This window comes from Mercenaria mercenaria, chromosome 5 (assembly GCF_021730395.1).
Source record: "Mercenaria mercenaria strain notata chromosome 5, MADL_Memer_1, whole genome shotgun sequence".
Classification (NCBI taxonomy): Eukaryota; Metazoa; Mollusca; class Bivalvia; order Venerida; family Veneridae; genus Mercenaria; species Mercenaria mercenaria.
Genome location: NC_069365.1, coordinates 47,045,060 through 47,072,691, shown reverse-complemented (window position 1 = coordinate 47,072,691; position 27,632 = coordinate 47,045,060). Strand labels below are relative to the sequence as shown.

The window sequence follows — 27,632 nt, the reverse complement described above, 5'->3', positions numbered from 1 at the left end:
CATTAAGCAGCAGAGTTCTGAATAAAGAAGACATTGTAACAGAGTCGATCACACACAGACAATACAAAGTCCTCTACAGGGTCAACACACCACGAATGTCTTTATATAAAATCTACTACTAAACTATCCTTAATATATATATATATATATATATATATATATAACAAATAAAAAAGAATTTTTTTTCTTATATATATATATCTATATCTATATCTATATCTATAATAGAATTCCGCTTGAGCTGATGCTAGCGGGCGTGAGGGATGTTTCACTTTACTCGTACTTCTTATGTTTCACCCTTGATGAACAGACTCAGTCAAACCGAGTGTGCTATTATTGTGCTTGGTTGCATTCTTTGCTTCCAAAGAATCTTCCTATAGGTTTTCTTGGTAATTGCCTTTACATACACATATTGTAATATATAAACCTCATTGAAGGAGGGGCCTCAGAAAAACTGATCTAGAGAAAAAAAAAACGGTACTGATGGCACATATATTTGAGCTTATTTCCAGATTTCAGTGTTACCGGAGTAAGAAACAGCAGTTAGTGCTATCATTTGCGGGTAATTTTCTGCAGCCATTTGAAAATGGGCATATTTATCAGATTTCGCGACCGGGAGAGTTTGTACGCAGAATACTAAATATTAGACATGTATTGCAGATGGTTTGTTATGATACACTTAAGTCATGTTAATATTGAAATCTTTTATATCAGACTTATGTGTGAGGTTTTGAAAGTCAAGTAGGCGATTGGAGTTAGAGAAGCTCTGAAATTGTTAAGATATGAAGGTATCAATTCGCCGGATATGCCTTTGTGAAATTTTCTCGCCTAGTTAAGGCCATTATCAGATGCCAGATATAAGCTTATTGATGCCGGATTGTAAAGCGGAATGTCTGCGGATGATTTTAAGCTAAGTTATAAAATTATGCTTCAAAAGTTGAGTCGAACCTGTTTGATAATTTTAAAAAAGGAAAGTGAAAGTAGGTATTGCCTAATGTCTACCTACGCAATATTAGCGTTTTCACACGTGAACATGACTTCACTGCATAATGGTCAACCCCATATATTTTTGATATTTTTTGATTGCCTAAAGATAGATCTTCAAGACAAAGGTAGTCTTGCTAGAAATACTGATAAAAATATGTTATAAATTGATATTTTTACATAGAAAATAGTAGCGGAGCCATTTAATACCATCTAACTTTTCTGTCTCCTTTGAACTAGAAGAAACTTGTAAGTCTGTTACACAGATATTACTGCAGGCTGCAAGGCATTAAATTTGAATTAACAAGAGCTCGTCGAACACGAAATGCCCCCCTTGATGCATTCAGTAATTGCACAAGGAACAGAACTTATTTGCTCACTGTAAACAAAAAATTCTACTGTTCTGGTTCAGTGTGACATTGACCTTTGACCTATTGACCTCAGAATCAATAGGGATCATCTGCTGGTTATGATCAACCTCCCTATTAAGTTTAGTGATCCTAGGCCCAAGCGTTCTCAAGGTATCGTCCGGAAAGTATTTAACTGTTCCGGGTCAATTGACCTTGACCTTTAGCCGACAGACCTAAAAATCTATAGAGGCCATCTACAGGTCATGACAAACCTCTCTATCACGTTTCATGATCCTAGTTCACGTTCTCAAGTTATTGCCTTGAAACGGTTTAAATGTTCCGGTCACTGTAACCTTGACCTTTGTCCTACTGACCTTAAAATCAATAGGGGTCATCTGCTGGTCATGATGAACCTCTCTATCATCTTTCAATACCCTTGGCCTAAACGTTCTCAAGTTATCGTCCAGAAACCGTTTAACTGTTCCTAGCCAATCTGTCCTTGAACTTTGACCAAATGACCTCAAAATCAATAAGGTCATCTGCTGGTCATGATCCATCTCCCTATCAATTTTCCTGATCCTAGGCCCAAGCGTTCTTGAGTTATCGCCTGGAAACCGTTTTACTGTTCCTGGTCACTGTGACCTTGACCTTTGACCTACTGACCTAAAAATCAATAGGAGTCATTTGCTTGTCATGACCAACCTCTCTATCAACTTTCATAATCCTAGGCCCATGCAATCTTGAGTTATCATCCGGAAACCGTTTAACTGTTCCGGGTCACTGTGACCATGAACTTTGACATACTGACCTCAAAATCAATAGGGGTCATTCGCTGGTCATGACCAACCTTTCTATCAACTTTCATGTTCCTAGCCCCAAGCATTCTTGAGTAATTATCCGGAAACCGTTTAACTGTTCAGGGTCACTGTGACCTTGACCTTTGACATACAGATCTCAAAATCAATAGATTTCATCTGCAGGTAATGATCAACCTTTCTGTCAACTTTCATGATTCTAGGCCCACGCGTTCTTGAGTTATCATCCGGAAACGGATTGGTCTACATACAGACCGACCGACCGACAGACCGATCGACATCTGCAAAACAATATATATCTTTGCTAGATTTTAATAAAGTCCACGATTCGCAACTGTTTTTCTTTATAGGTACAAAGATGTAGTACTTCTGCTTTACATTGTGATATGGTACTAACGTAAGCTTCAAAATGAAAGCATTAATTTTGATCCATGTGGGACACCTTTAAAAGAAGTAGACATTAAAGCCTACCCCTAACCCCTCTTAAAATCAAGAAAATTTGAACTTTTTTTCCTTACTTCCAACACATGTGTCGCCGGGCTGCTCAATGGTAGTGAAAACAACGGGGTCGACAGATTTTCAGTATACATGTATTGTCATGGACAGATACGCTCCTGTAAAACAGGATATAAACAAAACAATATAAATACAATGTCAAAATAGGGGTTTGACAATACACATTCATGTCAAAAGCAATGCATGACAAACAATACATATTCAAGTTTCAATAACATGATTACCTGTAGATATATTTATATATAACTACTACATAATTGGATGTTTCATGTTCAGCACAAATCGGCTTGTTTACATTTCAAAATATGGCGGAATGTTCAATTAGGCCTAAAACGATAAATGTAGGAATGGCACGTGTAGCTTGGACATTTTTCATAGTACGAACAGGTAATGTGGGGGTCAGGGTATCCTCCCCTTTATTGCTTTCTAAATGTGAGAACGGCAAATGGTGCATTTTAGCGTGTATTTGAAGAAAAAAAAGTGCACGATTCTCATTCCTTTTTTTATAAAATGTATTGTTTTACTAGGTATTTAACTACATTAGTGTATTTATGTAATATTGCACATGTTACCTGTGGTTCATGTACATGTGTGCAAGTATTTATTCAAAACAGGTGGTAACTCACTTTCAAAATATATGATTATGATTGGATATATCATTCAAGGGATACATCATGTATGTCCATAAGTATATATTCGATAGCTGTTAGAACGAATTTTGAGATAACACAAGCTTTGCTATCGTGTTCCCGCACTTCACTAATGGAGAAGTGTGAAACGCGAAATGACGATGGCGAAACGCGAGTGCAAAATTACGAAATGTTCACGATTTCACGTTTATCTATCGTAACTTCGTGCTTCGCCATCATGATTTCGCGCTTTAAGCCTCATGCACTGCTTCCTCAATGGATATGCGAAGCACGATGCCACGGATCGCAAAGGTTTAGCAATTTTGTGCTTCGATATCGTAAAGAGCGAATTAACGGTGGCGGAGCGTGAAAATTTCGCGATTTCGCGATTGCGACCTCGTGCTTTGCCGTCATGATTTCGTGTTTCGCCATCGTGATTACAACGCTTCTCTTATCACCTACACATGATGGAGAAGCACAAAACGCAAAGTTATGATTGCGAAGCGCAAGGTTACAATTACGAAGTTCAAAATTACGAAAAATTAACATTTTCGCGCTTCGCCATTGTGATCTCGTGCTTCGCCAATTCGATATTGCGCTAGCGAAAAAAAATGTATACAATTATTTTCAAATATCTTCGGTAAATTGTGGTTATAAGGAACAATTTAAAATGTCCCTATGTAGGGCTTCTTTGATCTATGTAAAACAAAATTGTTATAGCAAACATGGTTATATAATTAACACATTTCCATGTCACAAAGTTGAAATATACACTAAAATAACATAATTCACTGAAATCTTGATCTGATAATTTTTAAAAATGTTGTTTAAGGTCTTTTGAGATATAATACATATAATTTAGTTACCTATTAGTCCATTGAAAATATGTAATCACCAAATTGAATAATAAAGAAAGAAGATATTAATGGGGTTTTAACAAATGTGCTGCTGTTAAGAGAATTCATAAAAATGTTTGCAAACGACAATTTGGTGTTAAAATTAGCACAAAAAACAGTCCAGTTTGTGATGACATTAAGTAGATTACCTTTATCTGTTAAAAGACAAATAGATACAAAAATTTATAGTAAAATATTGGATAAAGATATGCAATACTTCTGATAACAAATATGTTAACGTTATTTATAAATTATTGAAAAGTGAGTTAGATTTAGGAAAAGCAAACTGGGTTAACAATGTTATGACACTATTGTCTACTTCTGGGTTTTATGATATATGGCTAAGTCAAGGTGATTGTAATCAAAAACTGTTCTTATATAATTTCGAGCAAAGAATAAAGGACATATATACAGAATTGGAATTCAAAATGAGAGAAATCCTCAAGGGCATTGTTCTATCGCAATATTACTAGTTTTGAGTTCAAATCGTAACTAAATATTGTCAATGTTTATACTATACAGAGTTGCTTTAATCAAACTTCGATTATCTTCACATAGGTTAGAAGTGGAAAAGACCTAGTACAATTTTCAAGATAGTAAATGTAATTCATGTAATGCTATCATTTCGTATGTGAGTGTGTACTTTACTAAGATCTTAGAAAAACAATACATTAAACCTTATTTTAAAATTCATCCATATTTGAATGCAGAAGTCAACTACTGAATAATTTTATATAATATTAAATAGCTGGTTATTGTCTCTCCCTGAAAATGTTGTATATAATATTCAGATGCTTAGTAGTATATTGTATTTGTTTTGTCCGCTATCTGACCTGCATGCCATACTAGTATTATGTAAATGTTCATGGGCCAGAAATGGCTTGTTACGGAAATAAAAGTTCATATATAAAGTTCATATATTTATCTCACTGTGAACTGGATGTCACAAACTTTAATGTCGTAATTCATGTGCCGGTGTCATACCCAGGCAATAGTGTAGGGTTTAATTGGGTGTAATTATTTGATTTCTATCTATGTACAGTAATGTGACCATGGAATAATCGATATTGTATGCATTTCAGTACAATTATAAGATATATAAGGTATTCTATGACGTCTGAAAGTATCTTAATAATTACATTTGTATTATGCGTGAAAATTACGTCTAAATAGCTTATTCAAAATTTCTTTTAGGCTTGAAAGCTAACATTTTTTCATTTCTTGACATTGTATTATAGTTTATTATAGACGTTTGCCTAAACTGTTAACATAAACGGCGTATGATTGTAATATTTCACATGTTAATAAATAAGTAATCAAATATAAGGATAATAAAATAAATTACATAACTGTAAAATTGTTATAAAACTACTAAGGCAACTGGTGAATTTCAACGCACATTAAATAAACTAGATGTAAAAATTAGTTTGCTATACAAATAATGCCTATAAGAAACATGTTAGCTATATCAGAGAGTCGAACGTATTTTGGCTCGATAAAATTTTAAGCGAGAGCAAAAGGTGAGTGAAACGTAAAATGGCGGACATGAGCGAAAGTAAAAGTAGGTATGTACACTTTTACCTAATTATCTCAAGTTTGCGAATTTATTTATAAAGTCGTGCGTACATTGTTTGAAGACATTGTATATTATCTTGTAAATGTAATATAGCCGTTTTCCATTATGCATTATGTATACAAATATATGATATCATACTGCTGATGTTTCCCGCTATTGTGAGACCTATGCATTTATTGAAATAAAATCTTGAATCTTGAGAAAGACTACACTGGTATGTAGGCTACAAGTGATAACAACGCGCGAGGCAACGTGTATAAAAATGTTATTGAATGCATTGAAGTTGTTGTGTTTGTAAACAACACGTAGGAACGCCATCTGAATTCGTGGAATATGACTATTAACTTACACATGGGGATAATTTATGATTTAGTCAACAAATGCTGCAAATGCTGTAAACAATCTTATTCTGCCTAGTCTACAGCCTTAAATAATATATTTAAACTCAAAGACGCAAAGAACGGCATATTTTTTTTTTACTATGATCGTTTTTCAACGGCAGCAAAGTAGCATGCATTGTTACTGAACTGGACATTTTGGGTGTTCCATAGCGTGTCCTAATAAACCTCCATAGGGACCTTTTCAATGTATCGGTATATCGGATTTTGTTTTCAAAATTTGTTGGTTTTTTTTTTCGTTTTATGATTAAAAACGGGGTTTTAATCCGTTTTTTTTTTTTAAATCCGGGGACCCATAATATTATGGACATCAAGACTGGACGAGCATCTGTCCATTGAAAAGTATGTGATTACCATTTAGGGAAAATTTATGCCCTGGACTCTTTACCTTCCCACTGTTCAATACAGAGAACGCAGATCTACGTATCGCAGGGTCGTGAGTCTAGTCTTCGAGGGAGATGTATGTTTACCGTGACAATTTGATTAAAAAGACATTGTGTCTGAATTCATTTGTCTTACACCTCTGATTCATGTGGAGATGTTGACAGTCAGGAACACTGGTTAGGTTATCAACACACTATACTGTTGTATGTAGATCTATTTATATAATTATATACTAATCAGCCTGCAATCATAACTCGTTTTTAAATTTCCACATATTCTTTACATGTGGAAATATTGGAGACAGAAAAATTATTTTAGCTGTTGGCGGATTGTGTACTAATATTCGGTGCTGGTGTTTCACTGAACAAAGTAGGACTGTGATTTTAGAGGAGATTTGCTTGGCATAGACGTTTGGTTGCTTTAAATCGAGAATTCTCGAAGGCGAAGATGATAAGTACTGTCGTTTCCGCAAAAATAGAGTGTTAGTCTAGAGATTTGTTTTTGTAATGTAACATAATATGAACCGAAAAATGTATAGGAATGAAAATAAATGGAGAAATAAAGTAAAAGGCAAAACTAAAACAGAATGGAATATATGTTACAAACGAATCTCTGAAGCTGACGCAAAATAAATTGACAGTACTATCATCCAACTTCAGTTATATATTTTGAAATCCCCAGTCTCAAAATATATTATATTCTCAATACGAAAAATTATCCCGGTAATACAAAATACATCTAATGCCAACCATTTTGAGGTTAAATTTAGCTTATCCAACTTATTGGCATTCGTACACCACATTTTATTGGCGATGCGGCTTCATAATGCATGTATGATGAATAAAAAAGCTCACATGCTTCCAGTTAACCATTACATGTCGTAAAATGTAAAAAGTAAAGGATAGCTGACCAAAATGGATCCAAAATTTCGATTTTTTGATAAACATTTCATTGGCGAGAGAAAACGAAAGTTGTCAGTTTACACTCAATAACTTTTTATTTCTTCCTTGTAGAAACGGAATTACACATCTGAAACATTTATCCACTCGATGCACAGTTTAAATAATCACATTATTCTTGAAATAACATAATATTTAAAAAAAAAATACTGACCTCGTATCTTGTTTACCTACTAATGTTCGCCATTTTATATTTCGCAAACCTTTTGCTCTCGCTTAAAATTCAGTCGAGCCAAAATACCTGCCTTCCATAGATTTCTAACTTTCATTTCATTTATTTTTACACTGACTAAATGTAAATACACTTCTGCAGATTTTTACAGCTTTTATAGGGTACTATTTCACATTAAAATAGCAAATATGCTTTGATTTCTTTATTGATACACAATATGACTATTTACTTCACTGTCATAGTAGTACTGGTACTGATGATAAACCCGGACAGATGATAAAGTCGACCACCTTGGAAATATTCGATTGCAATCGGTTATTTATAAAATTGAACACACCATCTAACAGTTTCCACTTACAACACCAACTGGTGTAAACAAAAACAAAATTGGTAAATATTCTGTTTAAATAAATGACTTACATAAATTTGTATAAAAAATATTTATCCAAAATTACTGGGGAAGAGGGTGTTTTTTGCGCATGCTCACTGTCGAAACATGAAGGCCTGACATTTGGTAACTTTTCATTACTTGGTCAGGAATGACTGTTGCAGCTTTTTGGGGAAAGTTTCAATATAATAATACCAAGAAAATTTTGTAAATGACAAAGTGTTCGAATTTATCATCAGTCAACGTTCATACAGTCCCCTTTTTACATACCCCTTTCAGGGCCTCACTTCGTGTGAGTTTGTTTACTAAATATAAATTTGAATTATGTAAAGTTTTCAGGAAAGGGTAAGCTTTATTTTGATACTGACCGTTGATTACAATTTGCAGAAATAAAAAAGTTACAGGTAAAAAACCTCATTTTCTGTTCGGGTTTATCATCAGTACCAGTATAAGAAACTCAAGAAATTGAAAGAAAAAATTGAAATATTATAATTATCATTACTATCATTATCATTATCATTATTTGTTAATTCAATGCGACTAAGGACTTGAATTGTTTAGGTATTTTTGTCTTAGTCGTTTTGTTGATTGAAAGTAATATAAACTATTCTCTCATATCAAATTTCAAAGGATCTGAAAAGAAACTTTCAAAATCCCTCCTTTGTTTTAATAACAATAAAAAAAAGGTTTTAACTATTTTAAACAATATTAAACATTTAATCAATAAAGTGAATTATTACATACTCATTTTAAAACTCTGTTAAGTTTCAATAGAACCTGAAACGTTAATATATTTTCCAGATTGACGTTCAAATTTCATATCGGGGGTGTGACGTCATTTGTGACGTCAGATTGATGCATGTTGTCACGTTTAAAAGTTCTGTAACGACGATATTTTCAGTTTTACTCAGGCTAAAGAACAAATTTATATCATTTATATAATAATTACAAGTGTAGTATGAGTATGTAATAAAACTGTTATTTGATTTGCATAGAGTAATATGCACTTGTTCTTTTGCGAAATAATATTGCGTTCCTCAAGTCGCGCAATATTTCCACTGCAGAACTCATGCATATTTCTCGATAAATCTAATAACCTATGAACGTCTCATTGTTTCAAAGTACCATGTGGACGAAGGAGTTGTTTGAAAACAATATAGCTGCCTTTATATATCTTTATGAATGGATGAAAAAATACCATTTTTTTAGATTTCTGCTAGAATAATAATGAACGTGAAAATGAGAGAGGTATTAATTATGGGAGCTGTCTTTATTTTGAAAGGTAATTGTGTTGCTTAACTTCGTTATTATCTCATTAGCTGTTATAAATCATTCATCGTAAATAAATAATTACACAAAAGAATAAATTAATAAATAAATTATTAGTGTCTAGCATCTGTGTTCAGAACACTCGGCCCTCTACACTTAATGAGTGTAAGGAAAAGGTAACTCTGCAAAGGATATTGGTCTTGATTGGATAAACAACGCAATAAATGTGGTAATGCATCTGAGAGTTCAGAAGAGGCGAGTGAAATATGTTTAGCCAAAATGGTCAAAAACTAAAAGCGTGGTAAAAGGATAAATTTATCTCTCAAAGCCAACTTGATGCCACGAAATACTCTCTAAAACCTAGCTGGAACATAAAAAGTGCTGATTTAAAGCTACAAATTTGTGATTAATATGTCGCACATTTTCATTTATATATAGTTAGTGGACAGTATACGTTTCCATCTCCATGGGCAAGTTCAACATGGCTAGACAACACACGTGGCATAATCACATTTGGCACAACGACTATGACTGGATGGAGTACCACAGTATTCAATCAGCAAATCAGCTCGTGGCAGTGTGTGGACAGCTCAAGTTCTACAACTCTGGTTATGCGGTAAGACTAATTCAAAATAGATTAATCTTAATCTTTTATAATCTTCAAATGAACATCAAATAAAATATAGAAAAGTGTTTCAAAGGACTAAGATAAATTCACACAATAAACCCTTATGAAGCGTCAGGGGTTTACCACACATCATCTCCTCTCAAGAAAAACACAGTCAAAACGAGTCTGAGTTGAGCTCAATGGTTTCAATAGATTTAATGAGCAAACAGTACTTCTTAATTTAACAGCTCTCTTCCGTTTAAAGTTACTGCACTACTGAAAACAAACTGTAACTTAAGTCAGTTTCATCAATTTATATATTAGTATGGTTTCAGATCCACCCAGTCGGTGACGTATAGTACAACGGCGTTTTATGCATTTTTGTGTATGAAATTTACACAGCTTTCTACAAATTCATATAGCTATGTACAACAACAAGGTAAGTTTAAAACAATGCACATAAATACATTTGTATAAGAAATTAAACTATTTCAGAACTAAATATTTAGACTTTTAATAAAATCTGTGAAAAACACACCTGTTTCAAATAATTATTAGATTGACTTATTTTTGCAATGAATGCAGAAAGTCTCCCCTTACTTTATACTCGGTGTTATATTTTCTGGTACTTTGGGATCATGTGGCCTATTAAAATTTTACTATAATAGAATTCCGTCTAAGCCAGTGCTAATGGGGCGTAAGGGGTGTTTCACATTGTATTACCGCTCATGAAAGGACTAGATCAAACCGAGTCTGCTATTCTGCTTGCATTCTATGCTTCCAAAGGGTCTTCCTGCATATCTCATTTACTGGGATTCATAGTAGTTCTTCGTTATAATTCTATTAGTACATATAATTATCAGTGATTCTAAAAGCCTATCAGGCCTAAACTATGTTGGCAATATATGATTTCAGCCCAACAACAGAATGCAGGCTACGAACGGCTGTGGTTCTCGTCGGACAGCACATTATCCACAGTTTCAACAATATGTGATTCATCTGCCAGTATTCCGACCTTAGAATTTCACGTTCTTGTTAAACAAGGCAAGTTCCGAGTGTGTTATCATTCCTAAACTTCCATTGGGATACTAATATATTATTATTATTATTATTATTATTATTATTATCATCATCATCATTATTATTATTATTCGACCGTCGTTGTTCAGTGGATTTACTTTGCCGTCATGGGTATTTACAACTTTTATTGTACTTTTGGGGCCTCCGTGGCCGAGTGGTTACGGTCGCTGACTTCAAATCACTTGCCCCTCATCGATGTTGGTTCGAGCCTCACTCGGGGCGTTGGATTCTTCATGTGAGGAAGAAGCCATCCAGCTGGCTTACGGAAGGTCGATGATTCGAAGGAGATGACCCCAGGTCCTGTTTGATGATGTTTTATTATTCGGGTGTTAATTGTGCATGATAATTGTATATCAATGACTTTTCCATTGTTCTAACGCATTTGAGTTTCTAAACCAACTGTCTTCAAAATGACATATAGTAGTATATGTATATAAATAATTATAATCACGAACCTTTCATAGGCATGGGTGACTCGGCAGCAATAACCTTCCCTAACAATTTGCTGTTTTCTGCGGACTATAAATACATGGCTAGTGACGGTACAGTCGCATGTAACAACACCTCGGACACAGTGGACATGTGCACGGACACCAAGGCATTGTCCTTCAATAACTACACTAATTGCAAGCAAGAAATAGCATATTCTGGTAAGGAAAATACATTAACCTGTTACTTAAACTTTATGAGCACACCAAACACATTATCTGTTTCATTCCATAATTTCTAGATGTTAGTATAGTAGTTAGTATGGTATAATAACTTTTTCAGAACTTGTATACATAACGATACATAAAACAAATTCTAAAAACATGTGCCATATATTGGAAGTGTAGTTATAAAATGTAACATATGTTTAAGGGGCCATAATCCCATTATTTTAAATGTGGTTGCCATACGTTTAGTTATTAACATAAAATATAATTGAGCCGCACCATCAGAAAACCAACATAGTGCATTTGCGACCAGCATGGATCCAGACCAGCCTGGGCGCAGTCTGGTCAGGATCCATACTGTTCGCTTTCAAAGCCTATTGCAATTAGAGAAACGTTAGCGAACAGCATGGATCCTGACCAGACTGCGCGGATGCGCAGGCTGGTCTGGATCCATGTTGGTCGCAAATGCACTATGTTGGTTTTCTCATGGTGCGGCTCAATTATTATCATTTACTATTAAATACTGTCTTCGATATTTTTCCTCGTGTATTAGTCATAGGTTTGAATATTTCATTAACATAGTAGAAAGTGATTACCTCCTTTTACGGCTGTGTTTATTTGTAATATTGAAACTAGTGTTTAATTATGCGTTTTCTCTATTTAGAGAGATGCTTCGTATGTTTTGAACACGAAAGTAAAAACCTTATTGAAATGTAATTATTTACATAATTTAGAATATTTTCAATATACCCTTTTTATCAAATGCATAAATATTGTATACTACCTTTTATAAAACTTTTATATATATTTTTGTATAAAAAAGCAATTGAGTTTCAGCTAGTAAATACAATACAATACAAATAGCTCTTCTATAGCGCAAAATATGCGTAGAATAAGCTTCTAACGCGCTTTACAAAGTCTGATCATCTGTACATCAACCCAAAAGAAAAGCAGTTGAGTTTCAGCTAGTTTTAAATCATAGCCTTCCCTTCTATTATTCGTAATGAAATCAGTTGTAGTTTGCCCTTTTCAGCTGGTGGTGAACTATGGTGTGTTGCTACGGCCTCTTTGAGTAGCTACGACTGTGCAGTTGTCTTCAACCGAGACGCAACGATCTCCGGCACAGCTTCACAGTCCGCATGTTTGGTATGTTCCACTAAAACAGCACAGTTCCTATTATATTAATCTCACAAACTACGTAAGATGAACGAAATATACGTCGTAATGTTCACATACCAGGTACTTTAGTTCGTTTAAAGACCTCAGTTGCTATACAACACCGGCGTAATAATTATGCTGTATTGTAGTGCTCAGGTTGTTTAACTCAATAGGCCAACCATTTATTTATTTGTTGGAAACTTTGTCACATATTTCATATTTTTTTTTTTCTGTTTCACCCCTATCTGCAACCACGCAAGAATTAATGCCCGGTATCCTGGTATTATAGTTAAATTAAATGTCTTTATACTTTGGTTCATATTTTTAAACATTAGAATATGATATGTGTATTTTTCGATGTTCCGATGGTAGTTCAATATTTGTAATGTCTGGATAAGCCACTAAGCAGTTATCCTACCGTTTTCATGCCAATATATGTTCATATTTCAGTGTTCGGACGGTAGCTCGGTCTCTGTAGTGTCAGGAAACTGTACTTCAGACCAGACACCAAGCAGTTATCCCACAGCTGCTGATGGCACGACCGTAATAGGATACCGCCTGACCATTGAATCTGTTTATGGTATGAATTCTAAATCGAATCTATCTATACTGCTACAGAATTGAATAGTCTGCATGAAGTCCAGTATACAAAAGTAAAAACAGTACCTACCCCTTTTCATGTCAATACTTATAAAAGTATGTCCTAGTTACCTTTAAATATTTAACAATTTTATGTAAAAATGTAGAATCTGAATGCGTTATAATTGTTATTCTTTTTTTTTTCAGTAAACTGTGGTAAGTTACTAGAATGAATCTTCTGATTATGTGTAAATACAAATTGCAAATTATTGTTTTTGTAAGTTAAAATGTATATAAATGGGTCGATTAGAAGTACTTTAAAGAACATATTAATCGGTTCAGAAAATAAATTCAATTTTAGCATTAAAAGTATTACAACCTTCTGTTCTGAGGAATGTGATATAAAAGCATGATATGATCGTCATTGAAATATACATGTATATAACTGTGAACTACATCTGGTAATTTTAGAGAGGAAAATTCAAAATGGATAGAATGCGATTGAACCAATAAAACATGACAAACGAAGAAATTTTGTTTGCTTATCACGTAGCATGAAAATAATTTTCATTCATAAACACTATTCCTTACTTTTTGCTGTAGGCTACGCCACCCGCGAAATACATTACATCTGAAGTTCCATCGGTGAAAGAAACTTATCTTTGACTGAAACAAATAAATATTCACTTACATTTTCAGTTTTTGTGAGAGGTAAATAAACACAGAACATAGTTTGGTATTATGCATTGTTTTTGAAAATAGAATTTATGTGGTGCTATTTTCTATTTTTTAAGCTCCGACGACGACGACGACGACGACGACGACGGGAAGCAGCGGTCTCTGTGGTGGGGTTATCGCCGCAATTGTCATCATTATTATTGTCATCATTGTCATCATCGTTGTCAGTATCTTCTTGTACAAACATGGGCATTGTGTAAAAATTTGTAATCATCTAAACGGGTGTCATCTAATGGGCCCTTGCTGGGCAGCCTGCCGAAATAAAGTATGTGTTTGCTGTAAGAACAAAATAGATGGAGCAAAGTAGTATTTTTACCTCAGGGCATTGAACAAAGATGTTTGCTTAGTTCAGTTCTCTGAGATTTTTGGTTATAAAGTCTATTTAGTAGTGATAATGATTAATTAATTCTGTTGAAACAAGGGACTATTAGTATGATCTAAGTTCTGTGAAAAGGATTTTGTAAAATAAGGAGTAAATTAAAAGTTACATGGAAAAAACTGGTTTGTAAAACTCAAACAAAGGATATTACATGCCAAAAGGCCTAACTTTTCACAACTTTGAGATAACCACCAATAGAAAGCGGATATAAATACAGTGTTTGACAATTACCTATACAAACTGTTTGTGTGCAATCATGAACAAAACTACATATCAGACAAAGGGCAAGAAAGAGGCTCAAGCTGCAGGCAACAAAGGCAGCTCAGTTAAGCCACCACCTAACAAAATGCCCAACTCTGAAATGTGTAACACTAGTGCTGAAGAGTTATCCATAATTAGGGCCGGGTACCGCCTTGAAAAAAATACCGCGGTATACCACGGTTTTTTCCTAATTACCGCGGTATATACCACGGTATACCACCATATTTATCGTAAGACTTACAGCTATTGTAGTGGTCATAAAAATATTTAAAAACTCTCAGAAATACTTCATTTATTATGAGCAACAACGAAGACTACAGTCGACATCGTACTTGCGACCACCTCTATTTAGCGATTTTTGTATTAAACGACCGGTCAAAATCCCTCCCGAACGTTTTCAGTACATAAATTCATTCCATTAAGCGACTTTTTCATTAAACGACTAGCGACCACATTAATGTATTCCCGACAGGTAAATTATTCGACAAAAGTATCTATTAAGCGATGGGGCACCAAAATTCTACCGGGCATTCTTCATCTGTGAAATTAGCGAGTACGTTTTGTATATGACTTAATGCAATTAACCTTTGTATCAGTCGAACTGACAAACAATCTAGCCATAATTTTCACGACGGATTGTGGACTTGGAAAAGTGTTCACGATGTTAAAACAGATTTTTAAACCATACGTGGATGTTCAAAAATAGATACAGTTAATAACTTTTCTTTTCATCTGACCGAAATTCATTAAGAGACCACTCCATTAAGAGACCCGACTTAGCAGTCCCTTGGGTGGTCTCTTAATACAATGTCGACTGTAGTTACTTGACTAGAATTAAAGAAAAAAAAAATACACTGGAATATTAACTTGACTAATGACTAGTTAGATTAATGACCCTTAGTATTTTTTACCAGCGTGTATTTTTCGGAAGACGCCATATTGTCTCTAGGGAAGCACTGGGTCACATATATATAGGTCGCGCTTGTTTGAAGTTCGATTCGTGCACCCGTTTGATAAACCAATAACGTTTATGAAGGCTTCATCAGATCGTTTTCAAACAAAAAATAATAAATTTCGACTGAACATTTTCCATACTATTTATTTCTTTTTTAATACGTGCAAATACATACTGGGATATTTTAAACTATCATCATTTAAACAAGAAGTCGGGACTCGCCGAATTTAGGCCTAAAAAAATGCTGTGGTTCGGGTCACCCGACCCTACCTAGCAAAAGGCTCCGACCTTGCTGGTTTTTTTTCGACGCCAGACATCGCGAAATTCGTCGGTCCGACGGACAAGACCGGAAGATTTTGACGCGGACCGCCGTTTTACGAGTCGAGGCAGGTCCGACCGTCAGGCATACTCGGCGAGTGGTTTTTACGTCGTAACTTACCAAATTCAGAAATTACATCCAGAAAAATAACCTGGATTTCGTGGAATTTACCCGCGAATCGTAAAGATATCAATACGGTCATGCCGGTAATTTTCCATTCCACGAGCACGTGCGACCTATCGTAATATCTCATTTACATCGCCGTTACTTTTGTTTTAAATATCGACACGTACACGAAAACGCGCGTAGTGCATTCATTCTTTAATATAATCGCTTCAAATTTTCATCACCACTTGAGAAGTAATACAGTTTGAATTCTATAACGATTTTAATAAGATATCGACAGAAATGTAGGCAAAATTCTATAAAAACGATCGAATTTTCATATAATTATTTGTAAAATTTCAAACAGCGCGATCTTAATTATTTCTTTACTTCTAAAAGTAAATAAATAATACATACTATGGTCATACAATTCAGACTTTTGACCAGAAAGTACAAAAAACAGAATTAATCTTAAATAATGAAAAAGAGGCAGCAATTTAAATACATGGAGTAAAACGATCTTTGGCTAGCAGATTTCCGTAAGAATAGGTTACGTGACCTCGTGGACGTAGATAGAAATGTGGTTTTAAAATAAAGCAGTATGATGTCGTGGTTTTTAATAAGAATTAAATGAATCTTTGTACACTTATTTTTTGACACGACACTATGTAAGATATTCTTCTCACAGTAATGTAAATTCCTTGAGGGCAAAATAGTCACAGAGGTAGGATATCTACTATTATCTTTTGACACATTTACCTGTCAGTTAATACGGGATATTGCACATTCGCTTTCAAAAAAAAATTAAAGAAGGAACTTTTTTTATTGATTTCTTCTCAGCAGTTTAAAGAACCGAGGCGGTACGATCAGACAGTGATGTGTCACATGGCGCGAAAACATGACGTAATGTCATGACAATCTCGGGCAACTATACCGCTTTGATCTCCACTTCAGATGCAATGATTCCGACAGACTTCTTTTGGCTCTTTGAGGGGGTTTTAATTGATGATGAGAAAACAAGGCCAATTACTTAGTTTATCAACAGAATAATTACCGATAATTGTTAATGTTTTTTTTTGTTTGCTTTAAACACAGGTGGGTTGAATGATGAATATTGTTTCCATATTTTGGGACACTTTTCAAAATAATTATTTTTCGGGATTTTTTATTCCAAAGGAATATAGTATAGACTGGATACAAGAAAAATCTATCAACAGCTGCATACTGATAATAGGAATCAAGATTCCTGTTTATTTCATATTTAATGTTCGGTCCTGCAAATTTTTGTAGTTCGGTCCGGCATGTCTACGAACGCAGGTTTGTTTCAAGTGGATGGGGTAAACATTTTTTGACGGATAGCTTTGTTTGCAATTGATTTTTATTCAATGTCCGATGTTTATACATGGAGTTATTATTTTTGTCAAAGGTAAGTGTATTTTTTATAATATGCAACACTATCGCACAGGAGTTTCAGTGTTTCATTTAAACTAATGACTAATGAAGAAGACACAACAACATTTAAAACAAATATACATTGTAAACCTTAGGATTTAAGTTGAAACTGAGTAAAAACTACAAGATATAATGGTTTTCAAAAATGAATCACTTTACCTAAAAAAAAAATTAAAAATTAAAAAGCGACCTACCCTACCTAGCAATTTTGGCAATGTTACCAGAACCACAACATTTTTTTAGGCCTTATCAGACTCGAAGTAAAAACAAGTGCACCCATGACGTCATCCATCTATACGGAATAATCTGGAGGTTTTCGGAGGTAGGTTTTCGGAGGTTTTGATTGGGGATCACGCGGTCGATCATACATGTTCAATTGCACCATTGGGTGGTTATTTTTGGAAACTAATAATAGTAGCATGGGAATTCCAGAGATATAAATCGGAAAATCATGCATGGTGTTAAATGCTGTTACGGAAGGCTACATAGACAATGTAAATTAAAAATAAACAGAGGTAAAGATAATGTTGATAAAATACCGGTATTCCCCGATGGAACCACGGTATCGTACCACGGGAAGATGGTACCACGGTTACCGGTATACCGGTAATACCGCGCACCTCTATCCATAATGCAGCATACATTAGATGAACTGTCCATAGAAATGAAAGAAGTTAGGGAGTGTCTCATCACCCTCATGAAAAAAGATGACATTGAGATTTTTTAAGAAATGCTGTCAAAGATATTTTAGATGACTTTAATAAAAATATGGAATTCACAGTGAATGCCAAGGCTGAAGAACAAACTAAAGGCATTATGAAGCTAGACATGGTAGAAAAGGAAAATGAGAGACGTAAAAAAGAGCTAGCTCTACAAAAAACATCAGTGGAGAAATTGAAACAATCTATTGAAGCCTGCAATAATCGCTCAAAGCTTGCAGACCAAAAGGCCAACTACAACGAGCAATACAGCAGGAAAAATAACATTAAGTTTATAGACATTCCTGTACTCCCCTCAGAGAATGAAAAATCATTGACAACTAAAATCTGTGAACTTGTTAAAGAGAAGGATATAACTCTGGAACCTTCAAAAATACTGGCAATCCATATGATACCAGGCAGACCAGGACACACACAACCAGTGCTAGTTAAACTTCAGAACAACTCTGAAAAATCCAAAATTATGAAAAAACGTTCCCAGTTTAAGGCAACCGGTACCCATTTGGTCGATGATGTGACTAAAGCCAATGGTCAGCTGATATCCCAGCTACTTAATCATGATGCCATAGATTCAGCATGGTTCTTCAATGGATCAGTGTATGGAAGAACCAAGACAGGCCAGAGATTAAAGTTTGACATCCATGATGTGATCTCAGAGGTCATATCTGCATAGACTATAAGACTTTCTGTGCAAATTTAAAAGTACAAAGTTAGTTTCATTACATACAGTTTGCATAAAAAAATTCGTGTTAAGTACATTTTCTTGCATCAAAGGAATATGAACAGTGACTATTATGTGTGCCTCCTTAGAAAAACATCAATATTGACATGGAATAATTCTCTGAAATTTGTGTGCTCTAGTGTCTTTTACATGAAATACGTAAAGATCTATTCTAAGTAACTGAAACAATGGATTTAAAATATCAATTTCACTCTCTGTTCACAGGGGTTTTATATTTGTATAGTAAGACTTGTTTCAAATATACTTTTATCAACTGTTTGTGCATCATAAGAAATCTCTTACTAAGATTATGGTTTGGATTTTCAAAATATGATATATCATGAACCACAAGTCAATTTTTTTCAAACACTTTTAAGTGAATTTGATAAAACGATAAGACTTAACCAAAATCATCTGTTCATTTTAGCTGCAAGTAGGATCTATGCACATATTTCAATATTTGCACTTGTTTTTTTTTTGCTGATAAATTATATCTGTATGGTCCCTTTATACAATACTTTAACTTTATATAATAATGACTGACATCAAAATTCTATCAGTCAATTGTCAAGGTCTTGGCTCATCAGAAAAGCGAATAGATGTTTTTAATTTTCTAAAAGCTAAAAATTGTCAGATATATTGTTTACAGGACATACATTGTACAAAAGCAACTGAAAATTTTATTCGTACACAATGGGGCAACAATGAAGGCATTTTTAGTTCCTTATCCTCAAACTCCAGAGGTGTGGGTATTTTGTTTAACAATAATGTAGATTTTAAAATACACAACCATGTATCAGACCCAGATGGTAACTACATAATTGCAGACTTAACTGTTGATAATAACAGATTAACTCTTGCCACACTATGGCCCAAATTATGACTCACCTTCATTTTTTGAAAAACTGATTGAACAAACACATCAATTTAATACTAGTAATATAATTTTATGCGGAGACCTCAACTGTGTACAGAATGTAAACTTAGACTATTATAATTACAAACATCAATAATAAAAAAGCACATGAAAAAAATAGCAAATTTAAAAATAGAACATAATTTGATTGACCCATTTCGAGAGTTAAATCCCGATTTAAAAAGGTATACATGGCGAAAATCAAATCCACTTAAAATGAGTCGTTTAGACTATTTCCTGATAACAGAAAATTTGCTTTCTACTGTAAATATGTGTTCTATAGAATCAAGTTATAGGTAAGATCATTCCATGGTTATATTAAATTTAAGATTGAATAAATTTATTAAACACAGACCCCTGTGGAAATATAATAACAGTTTTTTACTTGACGCGGAATATTTAAAAGTAATTAATAAAAAGGTTTCAGAAATAAAGGCCCAGTATTCAGTACTAATTTATAATCCTGATAATCTGAACTATATTCCTGATCAGGACATACAATTTACTATTAATGATCAATTATTTCTAGAAATATTACTTATGGAATTGAGAGGCCAATCAATATCCTATTCATCTTATAAAAAAGAAGCAAACTGACGTTAGAGAAAATGAATTAATCTCCAAAATAGAAAAACAAGAACATAATTTAACAGAATCAGATGATAGCATACAATCACTTGAATTATTAAAAGAAGAATTATACAACATTCGTAAACATAAACTTAATGGTCACTTAATTAGATCTAGAGCACAAATAATCGAAGATAGGGAGAAACCTTCCCATTTCTTCTGCAATCTTGAAATTCATAACAATACTTCTAAATTAATAACAAAACTAAGGAAGTCAAATGGGGACATCATTACAGATCAGTTTGAAATCTTAGATGAAACTAAAGAGTTTTATGAAAACTTGTATTCTAGTAGAGATGATGAACTAGAAAATGTTGATTTAGATATTGAACTGTCTGAAATTAATGTACCCAAACTTGAAAATGAAGAATAAAAAATGCGGGAAGGTCCTTTAAATAGTGAGGAATGTTCAGTTTTTCTAAAACATATGTCAAACAACCCAAGTCCTGGTAGCTCTGGGTTCAGAGCAGAATTTTTTAAGTGTTTTGGAAACACATCGGTCACTTTGTAGTTAGAAGTATCAACTATGGTTATGCTAAAGGTGATCTCTCCATTACCCAAAGAGAAGGAATTATTACCTGCATCCCAAAAGATAACAAAGATAAAACAATGCTTACTAATTACAGACTCATCTCACTACTTAATTGTGTGTAAAAAATTGCTTCTGGTGCCATTTCCAACAGAATTAAATCAACTTTGGATAAATTAATAAGCAGAGACCAATCTGGTTTTATCTCTGGCCGATATTTAAGCGAAAATACACGCCTTCTCTATGATATAATGCAACACACTGATCAATACAACTTACCTAGTTTAATTCTCCTAGTCGATTTTGCTAAGGCATTTGACTCATTATCATGGACGTTTATTTTAAATGTTTTAGACTTTTTTAAGTTTGGTAGTTCAATTAAAACAATGCTATGTTAGCGGTTAACCAAGGGGGCAATCTTTCAAGTTGTTTTTAATATAGGACGTGGCTGCCGTCAGGGCGATCCACTTTCACCGTATATATTCATTTTATGTGTAGAAATTTTAGCAATTAAAATTCGTAATAATAAAGATATTAAAGGCATAGTTATAGACAACACTGAATTTAAACTTTCACAATATGCTGATGATATATCGCTTTTATTAGATGGGTCAGCTTAGTCATTAAATGCATCTCTTTCAGAATTGGCTAGATATGCCCAATACTCTGGCCTTAAGGTAAACTTTGATAAAACTCAAGTAATTTGGATAGGAAGAAAAAATACTGCACTGATACAATCAAAATAAAGTGGACATTAGTGTGGGGTAAATCTAATTTTAAGCTGTTAGGAATAAACTTTCATGTGAACTTGGATAAATTGATTGACACTAACTTTAAAGATAAGATTAGAATTATAGAAAACAAAATAAAGATATGGAAACGAAGATACTTATCTCCACTAGGAAAGATCCCTGTAATTAAATCTTTACTGATCCCAATATTAACTCACCTATTTATCTCTCTACCCAACCCAAACAGTGCAATTATAGCACAATCGAATAGATTATTTTTTAATTTTCTTTGGGATGGTCCAGCAAAAATAAAAAATACGGTTATTATAAAACAATATTCAGAAGGAGGACTCAATATGTTTAATTTTAATAAATTACTTATTTTTGGCCAAAGTTATTGTGAAACAACTATAGACACACTTTCCAATAATTTCTGGAGGGACGTACTCCGGTCTTACTCAAAATTATTACAAGCATATGTGCCTCAAGGGGACTTAGACTTTCTTTCAAATCCTTTATTATATAACAAAAATATTAAAATTGATGGAATCCCAATTAATTCCCAATTTTGTTATAAAAATGGTTTATTTTATGTAAATGACATTATAAATCAAAATGGAGTCATATACACACTAAAAGAATTAGAAGAAAAACTTAACATAAAGTTAAACTTTTTACAATACATCGAATTTAAAGCATCATTAACTTAATATAAATAAAAAATTCCGAAGATAACTGGAGTTACAAAACTAACATATCCTATAAGACCATTCATAATAAATTTATTTTTTAAAAGCACAAAAGGATGTAGTGATTTTTACAATATTCTTAATAAAAATAATGATGTACCAACATCTAAAGGTGAATGGGACAATACTTACAATATAGAAAATGAAACTTGGAAAGAGATTTATCAATCCCCCTTTAATCTCTCAGTAAGCTCATTATTACAATGGTTTCAGTATAGAATAAACCACAGAATTGTATCCACTAAATCATATTTATATAAGATCAAAATTATTGATAGTCCATTATGTACATCATGCAACCTAACAGTAGATAAGACAATTACTCATATGCTTTGGAGTTGCCCAGAAACTAAAAAATTCCTTGAACAAATAAAATCAATGCTTCACTCTAAAAATATCCAGTTTAACCTTTCTGAAGAATTATATATATTTTATATTGGTAAACGATATAATATTGGAACTTTAATCCTAGTTCTAGAAACAAAATATTAAATCTTCTCTTCAAAAAGATTAGGTATACCTCTGTCTATTAAAGCATTTAAAAATAGGATTAGATGGTCATTTACTGCATATGAACATATTGCCAAAAAAACTAATAGACTAGACACCTTTGAAAAATATTTGAAGCCAATCTTGCAGGCATGTGGGTATATACATGATAGCTTGCCTGAAACATAACCAGACCATGACAATTATCATATGATATTACAAAATTTTACTATTATTCATCAGTGTAAACAGGTGACCACACAGACTGCTTCTTCTCTTTCTTTTTTGGCTTCTATTCTTCATTACTTTCAGCCACCAAAACATATATCGACTAATGATTAGAATATATGATCAATTATTAAAATGTACATATTATTTGCATAATTTGCATATATAACAGTATTATGTATATATAATTGTAAGGTGCAGTAGGGGATGATTCCCCGACCCCTACTTCACCTATTTACTGGGAGAATAAATGGGTCACCATTAGGTGGCTGGAAAAAAGTAGATGGAGCAGAAGCCGAAAAGCCGATTCTTTCAAGTAAGTATCTGAATATATCAAAGAGCGCTATATTGTGTAATTTCTCTGATTGCAGAAAATATAAATGTTTTTTGATTGTAAGTCAGCAATACAAGCAGACAAGAGATGGTTTTTATGTGTCTTTAGTTACAATATCAATTCCAAAGTAAAAAATCCCTGCACATTTCCATTAAAACATGTAAAAATGACGTCATGACGACATATAATTTAGCATTATACAGGTACTGAGAGAGTGCTATTACATTTGATCTACTATTTTATATAAAGTAGGTTTCAGAATCGAAATAATATTTTCAAAATGCCGGAGGACATACATGTATTACAGCATTATACCTGAATTTATAAAATTTAATGATTTCAAATTAATTATTATTAGTATAGCACTGTTATATTTTGTTGTGTGACATATGATAGATGACAATCTGATGCATTTAACAAAAATTCAAAAACAAATTACCAGACGGTGTTGGACCTCATGTTGAGACTATAAACGAAACTTCAAGAAGACCCAGGTTGCAAAAAGACAAAACTTCAATGAGTGCAGTTACACGCTCTTCGTCTATGACGGTCACGAGGGAGAAAAGCGAACTGGAAAAATCTCTACAAACACAGACCAAAGCAACAAGTATAGGCCTGGATCTGAAGTCGGAGAGGTCGTCATCTTTACATCAGATCAAAGTTAAATCCCAAAATGAGGAGGGTGAAAAAGAACCAAGGCTTAAAGTTTTGGTAATTATTCTGAATGTCAAAGTTATCAATAACTTACAGTTTATAGTTATATCTATGTAGATGCATAACTATAGGAAATACAATCATGATTTACAAGAGCAGCGCCTCACCAACAAGTTGATTTCCGTGACGTAAAATATTGACGTGAATAGTTTAGAAATAAGAGTAAAAAAATACTGCACTGACTTTACCTTTTAGCCTGCTGATGGCATGTGATTCTGCCTTTGCGACCAGTGCAGACCAAGATCAGCGTGCACATCCGTGCAGTCTGATCATGGTCTGCACTATTCGTTGTTCAGTCAGTAAATTTTCAGTGAACACCCCTTCAAATGATAAATGGTATTTTCCAAACTGAATGATGGACCAGTCCATTTTAGAATTTTAGCAGGGTAAAGGTTAATTGCGCTGTATCTAAATGACGCACTGCTTGGCACATACCTTAAAAGTAGTAAAGATACTCCTTGCGATTGGCGCTTGATAAGTGAAATGAATATTGTTAATTCAAAAGTTGAAGAACCTGCTTCACGGCCGATCTTAAATAAATTGGTATATAATGATATTGTTCATCTCATTTCAGGGTCTTAATTTATCATGTTTGGTTTGTTGTCCAGAGAAGAAGGATGATGTTAAAACAATGACAGTCGGTGAGTTGATTAGCATATTGGAAATTATTTCTCATGGAAACATCAGGACAGTAAAATATTGATTCGTTTATATTAAAATAACAAATTTAGAGCAAAAACATTTTGAAATAACAGGTAGAAAACAAAAGGTCTTCACGGAAATAAGTCACCAAAGGTAGAAATAACTCATTATTTCAGACAGTCTTGTAGGGACTCTCCACTAATAATTTCGTTTGTTAGATGTAACAAATAAAACAATATAAAGGAAGTGATTCAGAAAGTCTATCAAATTATTGTTATCTGTAAAATATGTAGAGTGTTTCTATTGCTTTATATATAGTCATATAATAATATGATATCGGAAAGAAGGAATTTTGCGGCTCTTTTTATGATAGACTGAAGATCGACGAAAATTATATTAATTCTTGATTCTTTATATTTCATAGAGATTGGAAAGAAAAACTTATGTCGTGCACATGTTGAGTCGTTTGCTATAACACTTTTCGATATTCCAGTTTTGTTTAAGTCAAGATATCTCTATCAATAAGGGTATTTTCAGTATCACTATGATTGCGCTTTCTTTGCAGTCGAACCTGCAGAAAAGCCATCATCACCCTTAAAGGAGAAACCTGCAAAGGACGCGGTTAAAAAGGGCGCGAAAGTGAAAGGAGGCAAAGGAAAAGGAAAAGGAGGAAAAAGGAAAAGGTAAAGGAGGAAAAGACAAAGGAAAATTCGAGAAAAGTGAAGAAAAGGAAGGTAAAGCTGAAGAGAAAGGAGTGACAGCAGAAGAAAAGGGAGATAAAACGGAAAGAAAAGGAGGGAAAAATAAAGAAGAAAAAGGAGTAGATACAGGTGAGAAAGGCAATGGAATAGCAGAAGGAAAAGGAGGAGAAAAGGGAGGTAAAGCAGGAGGAAAAAAGGAAAGAAGGAGAAGAAATCAAAAGATCTACCGAATGATACAGCAAGGAGCGATGACGTTATATTAACAGAAGGTATAAAATATTAAATTAAATAGAGATGTCAATTACGACTTGAAAATAAGTAAATAGATTACTAGTCAATTTGAATTCCAACTCTCTCATGTATCTGATGTTGTTAATATTTGTAACTATAGACAGATATATCTGTTCCAAAGTAATGAAATCAATTTGAACGCTGTGAATTATAGCCTGTAGTAGATATTTTCTTCATAAACTCTTAAGCGATCCGTCGTTGGAATAAGTGTTGTTTTATTTTCTTCGCCTTTCGGATCATGGAGTTAATTCAACATGTGTGTAATAGAAATTCCGCTTAAGTCGGATTTTGTCGGCATGATATGGGTGCCGTACTTTCACTTTCTATGAACAGATAAACAAACCGAGTCTGCTATCTTTTTGTTTGGCTGCATTCTTTGCTTCCAAGATATATTCTTGTAGATTTTATAAAATAATATAGGGTTATTATAATAATAGCTCGATGTGGGATGCTTTATTCGGCTCGAGTAAATTTTGCCAGATCGGATCTCACGAGGCGGGAAGATCTACAAATCTATTACATTTTATGTTGAATGGACTACATGATCCGAGAGTAGAAAAGACCCTTTTATTATATACCTCCATCTTTTTGTTTGTTGCTTGGTTACGAACGAAAATTTTAAATGTTTGTCGATGTTAAAATTGAAATGAGTGACGTTTTTGTTTGCGCTATTTATAGAACCGTTTCAGGTCAAATGAAAGTAGCCCGACTACATTAAATACAAAAGGTACAATACGAATATTTTGTCTGCCTGTTCATTTTTACTTGTGAAATACAAACCTTATTTTTATAGGAATATAATAAAAGTATCTGTTTTGAAATGCTGTGAAACCTAACAAAGTTCTATCAATTTTAAATTTGTAGTTAAAAATGGGGACCTGACAAGAGCTCCAACAACGATGATATCTGATCTACGCCTGACAAGTACACCTATTCCAGGGAGTGCGAAAGGTCAGAAAGGTGTGGTCAGCATACCAGCAGGACTACTTAAACCTCAAGACAAGGTACAAGAATGTATCCCTGACTAAAACTAGAACTTTACATTGCGACCTCAAAATCATACATATCTCAATTTCAGGATGGTCAATATTATATACATTACCCTTTTTATTTATCATGGGATAACAGTCTTAACTAATGAGTGTATGTATCTTTATGTGCAGTTACTGCGTGTGTGTGAGGTTAAGCTGCTAAAATAAACTAGTGTATATATATGCTCTGCTTAACTTAAAAATATTAATGTTTCATTTTTTTCTTTGCTATTTCAGAGTACGGAATTGACATTTTTATCCTGCTGTTTCGGCAACAGATCTTCCCCACCAGCAGAGGAGGAAAAAGTTGAAGGTTGAAGGTTCTAATTATTTTGTTGTTATTCATTATCAGACGCATAGCTAAATGTTTTGATTACGCTTTTTAAAAGTAAATTAAAGTAAACTGTTTCGTATTTCTATATATATGACGTATAGGTTCTGTTGCTGTTTTCTAGAATATAATTAGAATTCAAATAGTGCCCGCCGAATTTAACGTCGTACTTTTAAACGTTATGAAGTCCCTGTTAACTAAGTATACAATGTTTGTATACATTGTATTTTCCTGAAAATATTTTAATTACA

At 33.6% G+C, this 27,632-nt stretch overlaps 2 protein-coding genes across 4 annotated transcripts; both read left to right on the top strand.

Annotated features, from left to right (window-relative positions):
• The first annotated feature begins 2,943 nt into the window (after positions 1–2,943).
• Positions 2,944–15,998, top strand: LOC123557156 (uncharacterized). 2 transcript variants are annotated; one of them, XM_045348449.2, is made up of 8 exons: positions 2,944–3,052; positions 9,775–9,952; positions 10,279–10,382; positions 10,859–10,987; positions 11,488–11,673; positions 12,713–12,825; positions 13,288–13,417; positions 14,211–15,998. In XM_045348449.2, exons 1-8 carry the CDS (start codon positions 2,971–2,973, stop codon positions 14,459–14,461), a joined length of 1,173 nt encoding a protein of 390 aa, XP_045204384.2. In that variant the 5' UTR covers positions 2,944–2,970; the 3' UTR covers positions 14,462–15,998. The 2 variants fall into 2 exon arrangements, with proteins under 2 accessions (XP_045204384.2, XP_053399393.1); XM_053543418.1 differs by lacking the exon at positions 2,944–3,052 and adding an exon at positions 9,198–9,349.
• Positions 15,999–21,564: 5,566 nt separating this feature from the next.
• Positions 21,565–27,402, top strand: LOC123558386 (uncharacterized). Of its 2 annotated transcripts, XR_008371180.1 has the most exons (5): positions 21,565–24,382; positions 24,960–25,026; positions 25,593–25,997; positions 26,884–27,023; positions 27,288–27,402. XR_008371180.1 is itself a non-coding variant. In XM_053544864.1 (3 exons), exons 1-3 carry the CDS (start codon positions 24,188–24,190, stop codon positions 25,712–25,714), a joined length of 384 nt encoding a protein of 127 aa, XP_053400839.1. In that variant the 5' UTR covers positions 21,565–24,187; the 3' UTR covers positions 25,715–26,759. The 2 variants fall into 2 exon arrangements, 1 of the variants encoding a protein (XP_053400839.1); XM_053544864.1 differs by lacking the exons at positions 26,884–27,023; positions 27,288–27,402 and having other exon boundaries at positions 25,593–26,759.
• The last annotated feature ends 230 nt before the right edge of the window (positions 27,403–27,632 follow it).